The following is an 18196-nucleotide window of genomic DNA, read 5'->3' on the forward strand; positions in this document are numbered from 1 at the left end:
GCCCCTTTTTGTACAGAAAGCTCAGCATAAAAGTTTGTGAAATGAAAGCAAGCGCTGTCGTACAGTACATAAAGTGAAATTTCCCTGTCCGTTTATCAGTTTTTATTGCACCCCTGCGTGACTGTAAACGCTTATAAAGGAAAGTGGAAAACAAGCACCTTTGTCCCTTGCAGGTAAAAGGAACTCATCTCCATGTGGCCTAGCCTGAGTCTCTTCTTGGAAAGGCATCGTTTGCAGGAACTGTTTACTTCCGCATCTGTCTGGTTCGAAGTCTGCATCCTTGGGGGGGGGGGGGGGGGGGGGGGGGGGGGGAGTAACACCTACCTGTCTTATGGTCAGATGCACGCCTAGGGGCAGGTGCAAACCCTTGGGCTGTGTCTAAATAAGGCCTTTTTTCTTATCTGTGCTGTTTGCAGTGCTAACCCCTGTTGGAACTCCAGAGGCGTGGCCTGCTGACTGCATAAATATAGCCCGCACGAAGCAGAGTCACCAGGAACGTCTAAGTTCAATATCACACTGCATCGACTGTGGATCTTCAGGGGAGCCGGAGAAGAACCCGGAAGGTAACACGGTTTATTTCTAAGGTTCTGCTGAATTCTAAACTGCATCCGTTGGTATATCTCAGCTTCTCTAGTTTAACTCTTTTTATTCTGATTATGAACCACTCTAGCTTTCCACCGCCTTGAGTGAATTGCTTCATAAAGGCAGTTAATACATCCCAATATATAAATAGTTGTACGTACCGACAAGTCCTGGGAATTTGAAGGCACGAGATTAAATATGAAAATACTTTTAGCCCCCAGGAAGGGACAAAAAGTATTCGGTGCCCACCCAGGAGTGTCCAAAGGGCTTCTGAAAATGTTCCAGGATTAAAATCTCGCCTTCTACTTTTAAAGTATGAAAACAGAAACGTGTATATGTTGAGATATTTCGGTAGTGCATTAATGTCACTGCTTTAATTGTTTTATTAAGAAGTGTGTAGCATATGAAATAAAATGAGTTAACTGCTCAGTCAGTTGATGCTGTTGGAAAAAAGTCTGAATTTTATTTTTAACAGGCTGTAGGTAATAAATAGAAAGAAAGCAAAACAGAGAAAATAAAATAAAAATGATACCTTTTTATTGGACTTTTTGGCCAATAAAAAGGTATCATTTTCTTTTCTCTGCTTTTGTTTTATTTCTGTTTATTACCTTTAAAAGTGGACTGACAGGGCGACCACATCACTTTTACTTAACTGGCTTTAGAATTTGTATTAAAAGTCCGTCTAGTCACCAACAGATTTTTTTTTCATCCAGATAAAGGAATTTGTGAGTTAACTAAATATATCATTGTTTTGAAGCCACTGAAAATGTGTTATTTTGAGAAGCCCATAACTAGAGGATGGGGCACGAATTGGAACATCAGAATGGGGTCTAAGCAGAGGCAGATACAGAGTGAGGTTCAGAGAAATTGAAGTGGAAAAAAAGTGTAGCTAAGAGACCAGAGAGATGGAGTGGGGAGGGGGGATGTTGCAGGAAAATGTCCAAGGGTCCCAGAACACCTCTGGGCAGGGTTAACACCAAACGCATGCTGGCATAAATCCTCACCCTATCTTTTCTTCAGGAAACTGGAGTTTGGTTATCACATATTTTTATTACGTGCCTGGAACATCTTCAGTTTCTTTATTCCAAATGCTGCCAGCTATTTCTACCAGAAAGGGATCTTTGAAGGGCCTCTATTTGTAACCCTAGTAGCTGCGTAACCCTAGTAGCGCTTTTGAAATGTTAAATAGTAGTAGTAGTATTTTAGCCCATTTCATACAGACCACTTGGTCTTATAAAATCATCCTATAAACCTATATATATGGAAGCACACACATAAATACCCCAAGTCTAACAAATCAACTCATACATCTCCTTAGGCTCAAATAATATATATTTTTTAATTTTCTCTTAGTGCAAGTAAAAACAAGTTAGTAGGAATAAGTTAGTAGGGTCTAAGAAGTTTGGGCAATGTTTTTGTCAACAAATATGAAAATGTGATAATTTCAATTTAATATACTACCTTATATATGGTGAAGGCCTTACATTAGGTTTGGGTGTATGCACATACATTTAAGGAGGTGGAACATCGAATGTGCAGTGATGGTTCCAACTGTGACATGACCACATATTCTCCCTGGGGATATAATGGTTGCACCAGGCACGGACTGAGCACATTTGATATACAAATTTTTTTTTTGTAGAATTGTTTTTACTTGCATTAAGAGAAAATTTAAAAAAATATTATTTGAGCCTAAGGAGATGTATGAGTTGACTTATAAAATCATCGCCTGCTCCCGGCTCTCAAAGGCTTCTGAACCATTCATCATGTTTCATTCATGTCTATGCCACAGAAAGTGTAGCACCCTGTGGTCCTAGGCTCACCTTTTCATGTCTTCTCAATGTTCCTTTTTCTTGCTGTTTCCTATGGCAAAACAGGCCAGCTTTGTTCTGTTTTAATCTCAGGGAGGCGAGAGGACGCTCTTATATCATTGGGCATTTTGAAAACCTCCTTGTTATTAGTTAGTGATTGTGATCAAACAAAGAAACTGTCACAAAATGTTCATGCATCTCCTTATTAAGCTTTTTTTAAAAAGTTGTTGTTATTAACAATGTCCAGATGACCCCTTGGCTCAGTATCTTGCCTCCTCAAATCAATAGATAGTCCATTCCAGTAACAGTCAGATAAATAAGCCGATGTGCTTGAAAAAAAAAACCAGTTTATAAATTATCCGTTTGGGTCTGGGTACTACAAAAGTAAAAAAAAAAAAAATCTGGTTCCATGAGGATAATCATATCAGCCCTGACATATATTCTGGTATTTCACCATATATATGATATGAAAAACAAAACAACAAAGCTTAAACAGTAATTGTGCCTTTACTGTTAACCAATGCAACTGTAATAATAAAGGGGAAACACTATCATATCGTGAAAGGTCTGGTCCTTCCTTTGGTCTTCTAGGCTACATAGAATTTACATGCTTTGCACTTAGAATGCACCACCAAACCCCTGTGTCCAAAGACACCCTTAATTCTGAACCTGACATAGGTGAAAACTCATAGGCAAAGTCTGTTCTTGCCCTAATAGGAGGACTTGGAGTGTGTGGATATGACAAAAAGGAGTGGAAGAGTGGCCTAGTGGTTAGAGCACTGGTCTTGCAATCCAGAGGTGGCTGGGTCAAATCCTGCTGCTGCTCCCTGTGAACTTGGGCAAGTCACTTAACCCTCCGTTGCCTCAGGTACAACTAAGTACCCTGTATATACTATGTAACTGGTTTGAATGTAGTTTCAAAACCACAGAAAGGCAGTAATATCAAGTCCCATTTCCCTTTCTCTACTTGAGATTCTAGATGGAATGTTACTAGTGGAGGAGTGGCCTAGTGGTTAGAGCACTGGTCTTGCAATCCAGAGGTGGCCAGGTCAAATCCCGCTGCTGCTCCCTGTGACCTTGGGCAAGTCACTTAACCCTCCATTGCCTCAGGTACAAACTTAGATTGTGAGCCCTCCTGGGACAGAGAAATATCCAATGTGCTACTACTGAAAAAGGTGTGAGCAAAATCTAAAACCGGATCAGGTGACATCTCTAATTAGATTCCTTAGACAACAGCTAGACTGACAGGTTCTTATTGACTCTGCGTTGCTCTTTCATTGCAGGTGAAATATCATTGGTGACCGAAGCAATTCTGTGACAATGGAAGGGGGCAAATTCCTGTCCCTGGACCAACAGGAGGCAAAGAAGGTTTTGGAAATATACGTCAGGCGTACTCTAAGTAACTACGAGGGCAAGACCAGGAGACAGGAGAGGACGAGCAAAAGAGTAAAAAAACTGCAGCGGTCAGAAAGCGACTACGTGCAATATGGCAGAAGGAAAACTGCCGAACAGACTGTAAGACGAGAAAGGGAGAGCCCAGCGGAGTGGAAAGAACCGGCGAAAGTTCCAGCTTCTGGGAAACAAGAGGAAAAGGAAAATGTTCCCACAAATGCAGACAAGGGCTCCCTAAGCGTGAAAAAAGAGAAAAAACAGACATCCTGGCTAAAGACCATTTTCAGCTTTTTCTCCAAGAAGAAAGAAGAGGGTATTAAAAAGACTAATGAGAGAGATCACGCACCCGGCTACGTGGAGCAGGAAAGAACTGTTGGTTCCCTGGGCCCGGGCAAAAGCCTCAAAAAGAGAACCAGTCTCAGGAGGGTTATCTCTAATAAGCAAAATGCCCCAGAGGAGGACAAGGGAAGCAGCTCGGAAGCAGCAGCCAAGGTCGCGGGTAAACCCAAGAGGCCGAACTTTCTTCCATTACAGCAGGTCCACAAGCCAGCTAGAATAGGTAAGTCGTTGGGGTGGGGGTAAGAATGGTTTATCAAATTCCAGCCAGATACCAGGGTTAACACGGGTTACTGCTTCTTCAAGGAAAGGCTGAGTTGCTGTTGGCTCCTTTTTTTCGGTGTGGGTACTTTATAAAAGGAATTATTCTGACAAATGATCTCCCATTAGTACCCCTAATGCAGCCCAATTTGGGCAAGGTCATGTTGGGTATTTTGTGTGTGAGATCTTTAAATTCCTTGAATAACTGGATACTTCTAATTGATCTCTTTGCATGTGATTTGCTGTTTTCTCTGTGCTTTTTGCGATGCCACAGTCCTCTCTGTTTTCCCTTCCTGATCTTCAGAGGAGGCAGCTTCTTTATCTGCTTACCTGAAAGAGAGGAGAAGAATGCGCAGTAGGGGCCCCCGGCTTTGTACCCGGCCATATGGCTCCAGAAAAAGGAGGACAGATTGAGCCAGTCTGGGTTTTAATTCCATTGCGTTCAATGGAAGCAAAACCCGGACTGGATCGATGTGTCCTCCTTTTTCTGGAGCCATATGGTAACCCAGGGATGACAGGAGGAGTTTTTGTAAGTGGGGAACAGTAAAATCTGGGCATTAATTGTTGAATCCCTTCTCCAGGTGAAAATTAGCCCTATGGGATTTTGTTTAAACTGAGATTAGATTAGCTACAAATATGCATTTTGGTTTTGAGTGTAAGTGCCACAAGGTCTTTGTGAAGTGGAACCACAAAAACCACCTGCCTAATCTATCAGTCCAGCTCGGTGGTTTTGCTCAGGGCTGATTGACTAAAGTCGGTTACAACACTGTATTCTCATTTCAGACTAGTTAGTGCAACTGTAGAAATCAAGAGTTCGATACAATGTTTCTTGGAAGTTTATTTAATGGTTTTGCAATGGAAAAGATATTTCAAGGCTACTGCAGCCTTCCAACCTCCTTGCCCTTACACAGAAGGGGAAGATGAGCTTATCTGTAGGTCAGGAAACTGCGAAGAAGGTGATCTCTCCACAGGAGGGCGGGACACAGGGAGGGAAGGCCAGAAGAGAGGCGATCTGCGACTGCCGCTTTGAATGAAGGGGGCCCAGAGCCATGGAGGCAGGCAGGTGAGACTGGGGACTGCAGCGCCGGCAGCCTGACCCTGGCACCGGGCCCCCCTTGGAGGCCCAGGGAATTTTGCCCCCCCCCGCCCCCCTCTCGGCGGCCCTGAATAGACGTAACCAAGGGAGAGACCAGAGCAATTATGGTGATGGTGGTGGTGACAGTAGCTCATTCTGAAGGAAGGGGGCTGGAAACTGAGCCAGTGCATTCTGCGTCCAGACTTTGCCTCCAAAATGAAGCCAGGGGGGGGGGGGGGGGGGGGGAGGTGACACTGTGGGGCCTTGGAACAGAGTGCCTGCTGGCCCAGTCTCCTACCAGTGCTTGTGCACAATGAATCATTCCTGCTACTGTAAGGCTCCCACCTGGATCCAGATTCCCAGGACAGGGTTGATGCAGTTCTGGGTTTTACCCCATTGCATGCAGGGACTTGCAGTTCTGATTTCCCCATTGCATTCCCTAAGAAAAGCAAGACTACAAGCCCCACATGCGCCGGGGAAACCCAGGCTTAGACCAACCCTGTTCTGCAAATCTAGATCCAGTTGACAGTCTTATGCTACCGCAGCCTGAAAATGGGAGAGAACTGGAGGGTGGGGGTGGTAGTACTGTTGGGGAGAGGGGCAGGTGGCCATTTTTCTTTCTTTCCTATCTGGGCTCGTAGAGTCGGCAGATTATGAACCCCAGAGCCTGGCGGCAGAATTGTGACCATTTAATGATGTGGGAGCTTCCTGTTGGCCAGTGGTCCAGCTTGTCCAGAGTTTCCCTAGGCTGAGAAGGAAGTACTCCAGTAGATCCATTTCCAAGCAAGAAGCAGAATCGCATGGTTCTGAGGCCGAATGACTTGCTCTGGAATGAGGTTGTGGCACGCCTGACTGAATCATCCTTTAATAAAGCTGCCAAGTGACCTAGTTTCTGGACAACACTTTAGGTTCCTGCCGAGACCTGCAAACATTTCTCTTCCTGCGGTGTGGCACGTGCCATATAGCTTCTCTCTATGAAATCGGCACTACAGGTATCAAAATGCACCTGGGGGTGAGGAGATGGAAGGACATCCACAAAGCCAGGACTGGTCTAAAGTCTCCCTGCAGGAACTGGGTCACTTGCATCTCTGCTTTCCCTCCATCTAGCTTTTTCATACAGTCATACAATTGTGTCAGACTGCAGCTTATTTATTGACACTGATAAGGCTCTCACAGGCAGAGTGAATTCCTGCACCACCCAAGCCAAGTGAGTGTCCGGGAGCCTCAAGGTCAAACGTTGATTTCCAGCCCTGTCCATGGTGCTTTCCCTTGCTACTTTTGGGAACACAAATAGTTTTGTGTTTGTGCATGCGGGAGGAGTAATCTGAGATAGAAATGTGCTCATTCTGCCTCGCCTCACCCTATGCTTGGAACAACCTTCCTGAACCCTTACGCCAAGCCCCCTCCCTGCCCGTCTTCAAGTCTTTGCTTAAAGCCCACCTCTTCAATGCTGCGTTCGGCACCTAACCCTTACCGTTCAGTGAATCCAGACTGCCCCAATTTGACTGCCCCTATCGGACCGACCATTCACTTGTCTATTAGATTGTAAGCTCTTTGAGCAGGGACTGTCTCTCTTTGTTAAATTGTACAGCGCTGCGTAACCCTAGTAGCACTTTAGAAATGTTAAGTAGTAGTAGTAGTAGTATTACATATAGCAGTGATTTAACCAGAGCTGAGATTGTGATGTCATAATGCCTCATTCCACCAATGCCTAAGAGCCAACCTCATCAGTGATGTCACAATGGCTTGATTGTCCTATATTTGTCTCACTCTTATCTATTAGATTGTAAGCTCTTTGAGCAGGGACTGTCTCTCTTTGTTAAATTGTACAGCGCTGCGTAACCCTAGTAGCGCTCTAGAAATGTTAAGTAGTAGTAGTAGTAGTTTTTAGAAAACAGTACTCCCGAGTTCTCTTTTTATGATGTTAGAGAAGTGAATAAACAAACATGAAATGGTGGGCTCTTGAAACACTGCTTCTTTGTAATTCCTTTATGAGAGGATGTGAAGACTCTGGTTCTTCCTCTTTTCCAGGCAAGGAAAACTCTGATATTTACTGCAATAAAGTGTCTGAGGAGATAGAGCTGATCGTTCAGGAGAAGGAAGCCCTGCAAGATGGCAACCGAAAACAAAGCATGGACGGGGACCTTCCTGATGAGGGAGAGTTGCAAACCGGTTAGTCCAGTCTGTTGTTGCTGTGTAGAAATAGTTAATTAATTAAACCACACCCGGTGCCCAAATAGGATGATATCGATTTGTCATGTGCACGTGAGAGAACAAAATATGTCTTCTCCCAACCTGGACTCTGAGCCCACTATTTAAAGGGAATTTCCATGCATACAGAATACAAAGAATTATGATAACACACCTGCTAATTTCCTCATTTGCCTCTTGTTACGTCCTTCACTTGATTTTAAATCTTCTTTCCTCTATACATTTACCTGTTTCTTATTTTTTTTTTCAAGGTCTTGAACTCTGTTCCATCCTATCTGGTGGATATATTGTTCTTCCTTGTACCCCAGGTCATGAGGGCAAGTCAGTCACTAAAGCTTCCTAATGCCATGCCTTGACTGGGGTACAATCTACTAATAGGCTGCAACTAACTATTTTCCCTATGTTAACTACTAACGACCACAGTTTAGACCCCTAAATAACAATGTGTTCCATAGCTGCCTGGCATCACCTTTACCATAACTCCACTGTAATTGTGTGATCCCATTGAACCAACAGGTATATGGCGGAATATAAATGTATTTTTAATGTTAATGTACAGGGTCATTTTGGAATCTTAGCAGGACTTTTTTTTTGTTTTTTTTACTGTCTTTCCAGTGTTAGTTACTGGAATAAACATAGGGTCAGCATATTATTCAGGTCATCAGACCCTTAGGCTGATCCGGTCTCAGCTATACCCACAGTGCGTCTCTGGGTTGCATTCTGGATTCTCTTGGGGAAAAGGAATTGCAGGTCCAGAGATGCACTGGAGTGAAAGCAGGACAGGCTCGACTTGTCCCACATCACTTGACACCAACAAGCAACCCTGGCAAAGCCTCCCCAAAGGCTGCAGAAGGTCTTCCGTGGTGGACCTTGCAGGTAGTTCTCTGCTCTGTTAATGGTTTGTGTGCTCCTGGGCATGCAGGTATCTGCTCAATCTACACTGAAATGCAGCCACCCAAAATCTGCAGGAAATGAGACATGAGATTAGCAACATACTAAATGACAGCAGATTGAAGACCAGCCCAGTCCATCTGCCCAGTAAGGTGGCTGGGATCGTACTTTTCACTGTGTGCAGATTACCCTCCTTTATGTGTAGGGTTGTACCTACTGGGATTTGGTACACTGCCAGGGCACTTTATTAGACTGATATTTTGATTATTCTAAATACCTCCTTGGTAGTTCAGTGTGAAAAGCAGTCAAGCAAAACAAATTAAGCTAAACTTTACATTTCACACACATATAGGGCCCCTTTTACTAAGCCGCGTAGGCACCTATGTACGCTGAACGCATGCCAAATTGGAGTTACTGCCTGGTTACCGCATGGCTCTTGTGGTAATTTCAATTTTGGTGCGTGTCCGCTATGCGCGTCTGAAAATTTTTTTTTTATTTTCTGGTGCGCGTAATGGATGCGCGCCAAGTGGCATTTGATGCATGTAGGTCATTACCACCTAGATTCTTTACTACTAGGTCTATGGCTGGCGGTAAGGTCTCAGATCCAAAATGGAAGCGCGGCAATTTTCATTTTGCCGCACATCCATTTTCGGCAATGGAAGGCCTTTTTTTTACAGGCGCCCTGAAAAATGGATCGGCAAGCGCCCAAAACCTGCGCCTACACTACCACAAGCCATTTTTCAGCATGCCTTTGTAAAAGGACCCCATAATGAGTCCAAAATGACCAGTGGCAGTGGTTGGATTTGAACTTGGCTCTTCTGGTTCCCCATCACTAAATGCATCTTGCCATTGCGGTTTACTAGGACATGTTAATATTCAATTAAGGATTAGTCGATTGTTTATTTGATTACCTAAGTGAACAAAAATCTAAAATGTGTTGTTTTTTTTTTCTAGAAGCCTTGATAAGGAAAATAGCAGCTCTTCTCCAGCGTAAAGGGGACCAGTGGAATCAAAAGGTGAGTGAGATCTATCTAGTCCATATGTAGCAGAGAATCCAGGCTCCAGTGGAGTTATGTTTAAAATAACATCGGTTCTGATCAACAAATTCTAGTGAATTTAGTGTTCAGAGTTGAGATTCAAGAGTACCAACCAATAACAATTCTAAAGGCTGCATTCTAGTACGATAGTTGACCTTGAAATCCTCAGAATTTGAAATGTGTTGTGTGAAAATGTTTCTAGATGTACAATATTAAATACTATTTTCCCCATTTCCTAATGAAATGAAATAGATCAGAGACGACCCCAAGCTTAACAGTTTCTTCCAAGACATGTCCTACTCTACTTTCAAGCAACTGGCAGACGTCTATTTGGACAAGGAAGTGAAGAGCACTGTTGGCGAGAGAACGCCTGAGGAGATGAAGTTCGCCTTCTCAGTGCACCTAACGGCCAAGGTCGCAGGCATCTGCAACTATCCAGTCAGCAGAGTCATGGGATTTGGGAAGCAGTACCTCGAGGACACCTTCTCACAGTTCTATTGCAAGCAGGGTTGGGTAAGTGTGCTGAGTGTTTAAGTTCATGCCTCAGGACCCCTGAGCGTACATTCTTTACCAGGTAGAGGAAGGTGCTCAGGTGTAATTGTGAAGCTTTCATCAGCAGTTCCCTTCTCTGCTCTGCATGGGGTGGGGTGGGGGGTACCCCAGGGCAGAATGCTGTTCAAGCAGAGCAGACTCACCGAGCTGGTGCTGCATTTTCTTGTTTTTATTTCTGTTAATAACAGGTCCTATTCCGCATTCCATTTTCCCATCAAATAAATCCAGTTCAAAAATGATCATTTCTGTTGATCTGTATTAGAGTCCATGGAGCACTGTTCATGGGTATCTGGTATCCTAGGCAATACTTCAGGCACCCCCAAGGTGGCTCAAGGTCCTACTCCCTAAGGTAGCTTAAGCCCTAACCCCCTAATCTCCAGCATCTCCCCTTTTCTTTCCCTAGTCCTTTGAGCACTGGCCTGCCAGGTCCTGCCCCTCCAACACAAGCTTCCCGGCAGAGGGAGCAGGACGCCAAGGTCTTAAGCATGCACACTGGTGCTCAAAGACCCGCTGCAGTGAATGTGCTGCACTTTTATTGTCTTGCTGCCTGTGTTGGTACCATGCTGCTACTCTCTGAAGTCTGCCAGCCTAGGCAGAAACCTAGCCCAACCTCCTTGATGGCCTTGCTTAGCCTAACCAGACTAGTTATGGTGTTACAAATCTTTAGCTGGTGCGCTCAGGCTGATCAGACTCTGAATGATACAGTGGAACGAGAAAAATAGCACAGGAATAATAGAATGTATTCCAGCAGAAATTTTCTATTTATTTTAAAATGATTACAACCTGCCAGTCCAATTTTACAGTCCTTGGTGCAATTTAAAAAAAATCAGTTAAATCATCACATGCAACAATCAATACAAAACAACACAAAATATGATTATATGTACACAAATCCATAAAACTTCAGAAATCTAGTAAGTTGAGTGAAAGCCTTTAAGCTTCTTCCTAAACAACAGCTGCCATCTAATCTTAGCTCAAGCGGTAATGAATTTGCTGAGCAGGACCAGCTGGAGTGACTGCTTTAGGCGAGACGCAGTTTAATATACTGCCCTTTGATGTACAAGTCAGAATGATTTACAATATAATGAAATTAAAAGTGGAACTCCATAGTATAATAGAAAAGAACCAATCAACCAAGAGATTAATAACATATATACTTGCTCATTCAGAAACTGTAATCTCACTACAGGGTGTCACTGACCAAGTATTCTATAACTACCTGTTGCAACTTCTTGGAACATCCCTGACATGCCCATGCCCCTCCCATGGACACACCCCCTTTTGAGATATGCACTATGGGAGTTAGGCGCACTGCCTTATACAATAGTGCACAGCCCAATGCAAATACAAATTCTAATGGATGCCAATTGACTTCAATAATTGGTTGTTAGCACCCCATTATTGATGGCTTGTTGTTCAATTAATTTGCACGTGCATCTCAGCAGTGCGTCCAAATTTGAGCACGCGAATACAGAATCCGGGGGATAGCATGTAGTTGGAATATTGGTATTTATGCATATAAGTTCACAAAGTCTTGGCAGCTAAATGTTACTGGCCACTTTCCATAATGGGAGAAAAGCTTTAGTAAATGAGCCCCTGACACTAAAATCTTACTCACAGCTTAAAAATGACTGCTCTACTATGTTGGCAATGTAAAGCCTGTGTGAATCAGCCAGGCTGCTGTACGTTGCACAATTTGTAATGATTTTAATCATCCATTCTGCAGCCCAAGGTAAAGAGCTTTGTAGTTATCAACTGTGGAGCAACTGAGGGGCTGTGTCTCATCTCTTTATCACTTGATATACCGCCCCTTTTTTATCTGAGCAGTTTGCGTACATAATAATACAAGAAATCAAAAAGAAAAAAATAGAATTCCATTTAGAGAGAAAAAGAAGCAGTATAATTGAGCTACAGTGCCATCCAGGGCATCCCACTGTGCTCACATTTCCAAGTTCAACTTCCTTCCTACTAGTGAAGACTTATAGGAAAACTTCCTTAAATAAGTTTTCAGGTTGGTTTTAAAAGGAAGGTAGTCCCAAAACTAGGGTCAATTACACTGAAAATCTTCCTAATACACTCAAACGTTATCTTTCTAAAAATAGGGACCTCAAGGAGGTTTTGTTAACTGGGCCAAAGGGCTTGTCGGAGGGAATAATACTGCAGCAAATGGGTTAAAAAAAGGGGAAGATTAGTGCACCACGTCTTATGGACCAAGAGCAGAATTTTATAGGAAATCTGACACGTGAACCTCAAGCGTTATATGGTCTTATTTCTGCGCATCCTTGATAAGTTTGATAGCCACATTTTGAATGATTTGAGGACGGTGCCACCGCTCTGGAGTTATCTAGGAGGAGAAAAAGACTCAAATGAAGCCCAGGCAGAGATTATAAACAAATGTTTTAAACATTGCCTTTATATGCATTCACATTTACTAGCTGCAAATCAAATTAATGTTGCTACTTATTTCTATAGTACTACTAGAGATATGCAATGCTGTACAGGTACATATACAGTCTGGTGGGGGTGTGGGGGGGGGGGGGGGGGAAGGAGGAGAAGGGATTACATTGTAGTTACTGTGCCAAAACATTCTTCTAATATATAAGTGGGAATTTAACTATAGCATGAAAACAGTAAAATTCCCCTTTTTCAGATTTATAGGAGTGTGCAAGTTGGGAACTGATCAAAATTCTGTTTGGAAGAAACAGGAGGAACCCTTAGGCTCTGATCCCTCAATCTAAAAGCAACCATGTGCTCTTATTTTAACAGGGCGGTGCCACAGGTAAACGGGAGGGGATCGCAAGTCCAGACTAAAATGCATCTCTGGAGGCATCTTCTGGGTGCAGCAAAACAGTTGATGGAGGCTTCACCCTTTCAACACAGGGACATAAAACTTGGGAGGAGAGACCATGACTGCAGCTGAGGCTTCTTCTGACTCTCAAACACTGTGAATTGAAAACCAGTGGAAAAACCTGAACCACAGAAATGACCTGGAGAAATCAGTCCAGAAGGCTGAAACAGACTCCAGATGTTTACAGGTCTATTAAAGACAGCATATCAGTAGAAGCCCTCAACAAATCACTTGATGTAAAAAATGCTGAATATCTACCAAGGAGTTGGGCTTCTCTAACCAGGACTATGGTATAAGGACATTAGTTTTCTGAATATATTTGTAATGTTTACACTAGATGATGATGGCAAGGAAAGCCACCCTAAGACTAGCACCTTATGGCCAACCTTTTTGAAGATTAAGGGGCCTAGTTATCAATGTGGGCTACTGCTAAGAGATGTTATTAAAACACTAATTTGTGCTAATTTAGCAGAGGTCACATTTTTATGCAATGAGACCAAGTTACTTTACTTAATTAATAAATAAATAATAAAGAAATGTGTCTAGAAATAGAAATCACTGCTATATGTAAAAAAAAGTGAGCCAAATATAGGACAAACAAGCCATTGTGACATCACTGGTGAGGTTGGTTCTTAGGCATTGGTGGAATGAGGCATTATGACATCACAATTTCAGCTGTGGTTAAATCACTGCTATCTGCATTAAAAATCAGCCAAGTATAGGTCAATCAAGCCATTGTGACATCACTGATGAAGTTGGCTCTTAGGCATTGGTGGAATGAGGCATTATGACATCACAATATCAACTCTGGTTACCAGAGACTGAGACTCTTCACACTACAGAGGGAAGTTATCAATGTGGGATACTGTTAAGATGTGTAATTTTACCACTAACTCGTGCTATTTTAGCACAGGTTCTATTTTATGCCATGAGACCTAATTACTAATAATGGTTTAACAGTAAAATAAAAATGTCATAACAGCATCACATGTTGAAAGCTTTCCCCCCCCCCCCCCCCCCCCACAAGTGGTAACGGTGAATCTTGAACTTGTATCCTGTGACTATCCTTAATCTGAGGCAGACCGACGCTACCTTTGATAATTTGATTTTAATTATTTTGTACTCTGTGAGTCTCATTGTGGACATGCTGGCCCCTATTCCTGAGGGCAGCTGCATGATACCTGACAGTGAATTCCAGGAATGGCATGAGTGACGACTGGGTGTGGGATCTCCCTTTGAAATGAGCAAGTTGTGAAAAGAAAGGGTAGCAGTGGTGGGTTGGACCTCCAGGTCATTCTCCTTCTGGGGTTCACCCCTTCTGATCATGGGATTAGGCAGCACATCCCAAACCCTTCCTCTGAGAATGGCTGAAGGGTGTAGGTTCGGTCATTTCAGTCTAATTCTGTCAAGATGGAATGACTAAGTTCAGTGCTTGGGTTCTGCCATGCACCTTCTGCCACATCAGAACGATTCCTGCCTTGAAGGGACTGAACCCCAGGAATATTCTTTAGAAATGCCTGTATGTTCACAAGTGTGATAATAAAACTCTATTTTTATACAATAATGCATTGTGGTTTGTCAGACAGCATCATATTTTATTTATTTATTGTGAACATTTATATCCCACATAATCCCACCAAGGCAGGCTCGATGTGGCTTACAACATTTGATGAAAAGAACTACATAATAATTCTAGTACAAGGCAGAGAATAAGGTAGATGAGGGGGAGGGAGGGAAACAGATACCATAAGAGAACAGAAAATACCTCATCTAACAGAGAAACTGTGAGCGAGGGCAAGGAAAATTAAAGATAGTGGTGCAGGTACTGGGGTGTATCAGGAGGAAGGGGAGAAACTGGGCAGCATGGGTGCTGCCAACAGATGCTAGGTTTACATCACTGATCCTGGGCATGTTTAGGAGCATTGTATCGGCAAACCTCTCTTTCTAGCACATTTCAAAAAGGTGAAAAGTGCTGTTAGTTTTGATGTGTGGAGAAGTAGAAGTGAGTTGTGAACCAGAGTAAGCCAGGATTGAAATCCTGCTGCTTGCACTGACACATGTTATGATGTTGTGGGGAAGTCACCTCACCCTCCATTCCCTCAGGTTCAACTCAATTGTGAGCCTTTTTTTTAACAGTGAAATAACTCAAGGGCCTGAATCTTTATCTTGCCTTACTACTACTACTAATTATTTCTATAGTGCTACTAGTCGTGTGCAGTGCCTTACAAATTATATGTAGGTACTTTCTCTGGCCTTAGAAGGCTCACATTGTACTTGGGACAATGGAGAGTTAAGTGACTTGCCCAAGATCTTGGTGGGAATTGAATCCAGGTCATCAGGATCAAGGCTCACTGCTTTAACCATTAGGTTATTCCTCCACCCAGGCCTTAAACCTGGATTTGGAAAAAGTGAGTAATCCAAATCTATATATGGCTGCCCAACTGTGTGTCAGGGGAGCTGTCCAGAGCATGGTGCTGAGCAACAGTGAAATGTCTTAATCAAACCTACAGGATTAGGGGTCAGTCTCGTTTCTGCTACAAACATTTTTATCAGCACTGATCAAACTTTCTGCGGTCACAAAAAGCATGCAACCTGCCCCTCCCCCCCCCCCCACAAGACCTACCTTTTATCCATGATGCTGCCCTAACCCTCCAGCAGTATCACAGCAAATGCTGCCATCACCCTCTACTTTCCATTGATCCTGCACAGGCCTAATTATAGCACTGGCTCATCAGGAGGCAGGGTCTGATCAGGGTGTTTGGCCCATCCAAGTTCTGGCACTAAATATAGATTTTGCAATCCCATGTGGGGTTATGACCCACAGTTTAGGAAGCCACAATGCTATAAGGTGTATGCAGAATGGAGGAGTAGCCTAATGGTTAGAGAGATAGGCTAGGCACCAGAAAGGCCCAAGTTAAAAAAAAAATATATATACTCTATAAAGAACTAGCCTTACTGAGGGGTAGATGCACTAAAAAAATGAGCCATTAACGTAGGTTTTAAACTGGTTCAAGCCAGTTCAACGAGCAAGTAGTAAACTGTACCATGCACAAAAGGGCATTTTCCTGTCACGGTAGCAGCTAACGAAAACGGAATGCAAATGATCCAAAGGCTATTATAATGAGCTGCACTACCGTTGCAAGGCTATTATAATGAGATGCACTACCGTTTTCCGTTTTCCTTAGTGTGGAAAACCTAACGAGAGGTCTGCACAGGATTTTTTCGCCTCTAAAGACTTCTATAAAAACAATTGGGGGAAAAAAACATCCAAGTGCTCATCAGGGACATCCTTTATGGATGTCCTTCACTCAACAACAAAAAAAGGATGTCCCTAAGAGCACTTGGACGAGCTGGACATCTTCCTGCAGCTTTTGTGATGGGCGTCCTTTTTGGACGTGCTTTTCTTACCTGCCTGAAGTGACCAGAACCACAGTTCTCTCAACAGCCCCTCCAAGGTTGTTTTGAGCTCGCACCCCCCCCCCCCCCCACAGGATCGGGACGTGCGAGGACGTCCAAATCACAACTTTTTGGACATCCTGCCCGCAGGTCTCTCTCAGCCAATCACAGCGTGTTTAGTTGTTACCAGTATCAGCTAACTATGCTGTGATTGGCTGAGAGAAACCTGGAGGGAGGGACGTCCAAAAGGTAAGAAAAGCACGTCCAAGAAGGACGCCCATCACAAAAACTGCAGGAAGACGTCCACCTCGTCCAAGTGCTCATCAGGGACATCCTTTATGGACGTCCTTCACTCAAAACAACAACAAAAAAGGGATGCCATACCCATGGCCTCTCAGCCAATCACAGCATGTTTAGCTGACACCAGTGACAGCTAAACGCGCTGGGATAGGTTGAGAGAGACCTGGAGGAGGGGCATAATTTAGCACCGGCCGACTGTTTTCCGAGGGAATAGAGAATGCAAGTGAGCTACAATGAGCAGCTCATTTGCATTCCATTCCCTTGATGCATGGCTGTTCCCTACCAATTCGCTATGGAATCAGAAAGGGACGGGTTCTTCCGATGACTTTAGTGCATTTGGCCCTAAGAGAGGAGGCGGCAAGACTAAGAAGCATCTGTGACAACCAGAAATCAATTCCATAAATGCATCTCAAGGTGTTGGAGATCACCAACAAAGGGATAGGAGATCTTGTACACAAAGAGGAAAACTGGACACAGATCACCAGATCCTCCAAATTTACCCCTCCCCCCCAACTCCTGTTGAACTGAAGAACCAGTTTACAGCCCTGGATGTAGAAGAGCTGAAAATATCTCAAGAGGGAACAAAGCTCAACATTCCCAAAACTGCTGGATCAGTGGTCAATATGAAGTGAATGGTAGTCATAGTTGGCAATTCTCTTCTGAGGGGTACAGAGGTGTCCATCTGCCACCCAGACATTATGTCCTGGGAGGTGTTCTATCTGCCAGGTGCAAAGATTCAGGATGTAGCAGAAAGTTTACTGAGACTCATTAAACCTACTGACCATCATCCTATGCTGCTCATCTATGTTGGCCCAAATGATACAGCTAGGTATTCTGCTGAACGTATCAAATGTGACTCATGGCTCTGGGACAGAGGGTGAAGCAGTCAAAGTAATAGGTGGTATTCTCATTGATTCTTCCTGTTGAGGGGTAAAGGCCAAATAGGGGAGGCTCACATTCTGGAGCTGAATGTGTGGCTGCGTGGATGGTGCCAGCGAGAGTGCTTCAGTTTCCTTGACCATGAGATGTTTTTCCAAGAGCTACTGAGCAGAGATGGTATCTATCTATCAAAGAAGGGATGAAGTGTGCTCTGAAACAGACTGGCTAATGTAATGAAGAGGGCTTTAAACTAGATTCAGTGGGGATGGGTGAGAAAAGCCCTGGTCATTAACAACTCTCGGGAATGTAAGATCTAAAACTTTTATAGAAATGGCAAAAAAGGACAATCTCTGGAGAGCCTTGTATACCAATGCCCATAGTATGGGAAACAAATTTCTGGATCTGGAGACAGTAATGGTAGAAGCCAACTTGGATTTAGTAGCAGTCATGGAGATGTGGTTCATAGAGAACCATGACTGGGATATAGCTATACCTGGCTACAATCTATTCAGGAAAGACAGGGTAGGAAAAAATGGTGGAGGAGTGGCATATGTTAGGAATAATATTAAAGTGACAGAATTGCAGGACATATGGGGTAAGGAAGAAGCACGGTGGGTTAATCTTG

At 43.5% G+C, this 18196-nt stretch overlaps 1 protein-coding gene across 1 annotated transcript; it reads left to right on the forward strand.

The window, feature by feature from the left end:
• The first annotated feature begins 497 nt into the window (after positions 1-497).
• On the forward strand, positions 498-13794 carry LOC115459705 (uncharacterized protein C6orf222-like). Its single transcript, XM_030189508.1, has 6 exons — positions 498-563; positions 3677-4344; positions 7489-7629; positions 9514-9575; positions 9849-10109; positions 12915-13794. Exons 2-6 carry the CDS (start codon positions 3714-3716, stop codon positions 12957-12959), a joined length of 1140 nt encoding a protein of 379 aa, XP_030045368.1. The 5' UTR covers positions 498-563; positions 3677-3713; the 3' UTR covers positions 12960-13794.
• Positions 13795-18196: the final 4402 nt, after the last annotated feature.

This window comes from Microcaecilia unicolor, unplaced genomic scaffold (assembly GCF_901765095.1).
Source record: "Microcaecilia unicolor unplaced genomic scaffold, aMicUni1.1, whole genome shotgun sequence".
In the NCBI taxonomy this organism is placed as follows: Eukaryota; Metazoa; Chordata; class Amphibia; order Gymnophiona; family Siphonopidae; genus Microcaecilia; species Microcaecilia unicolor.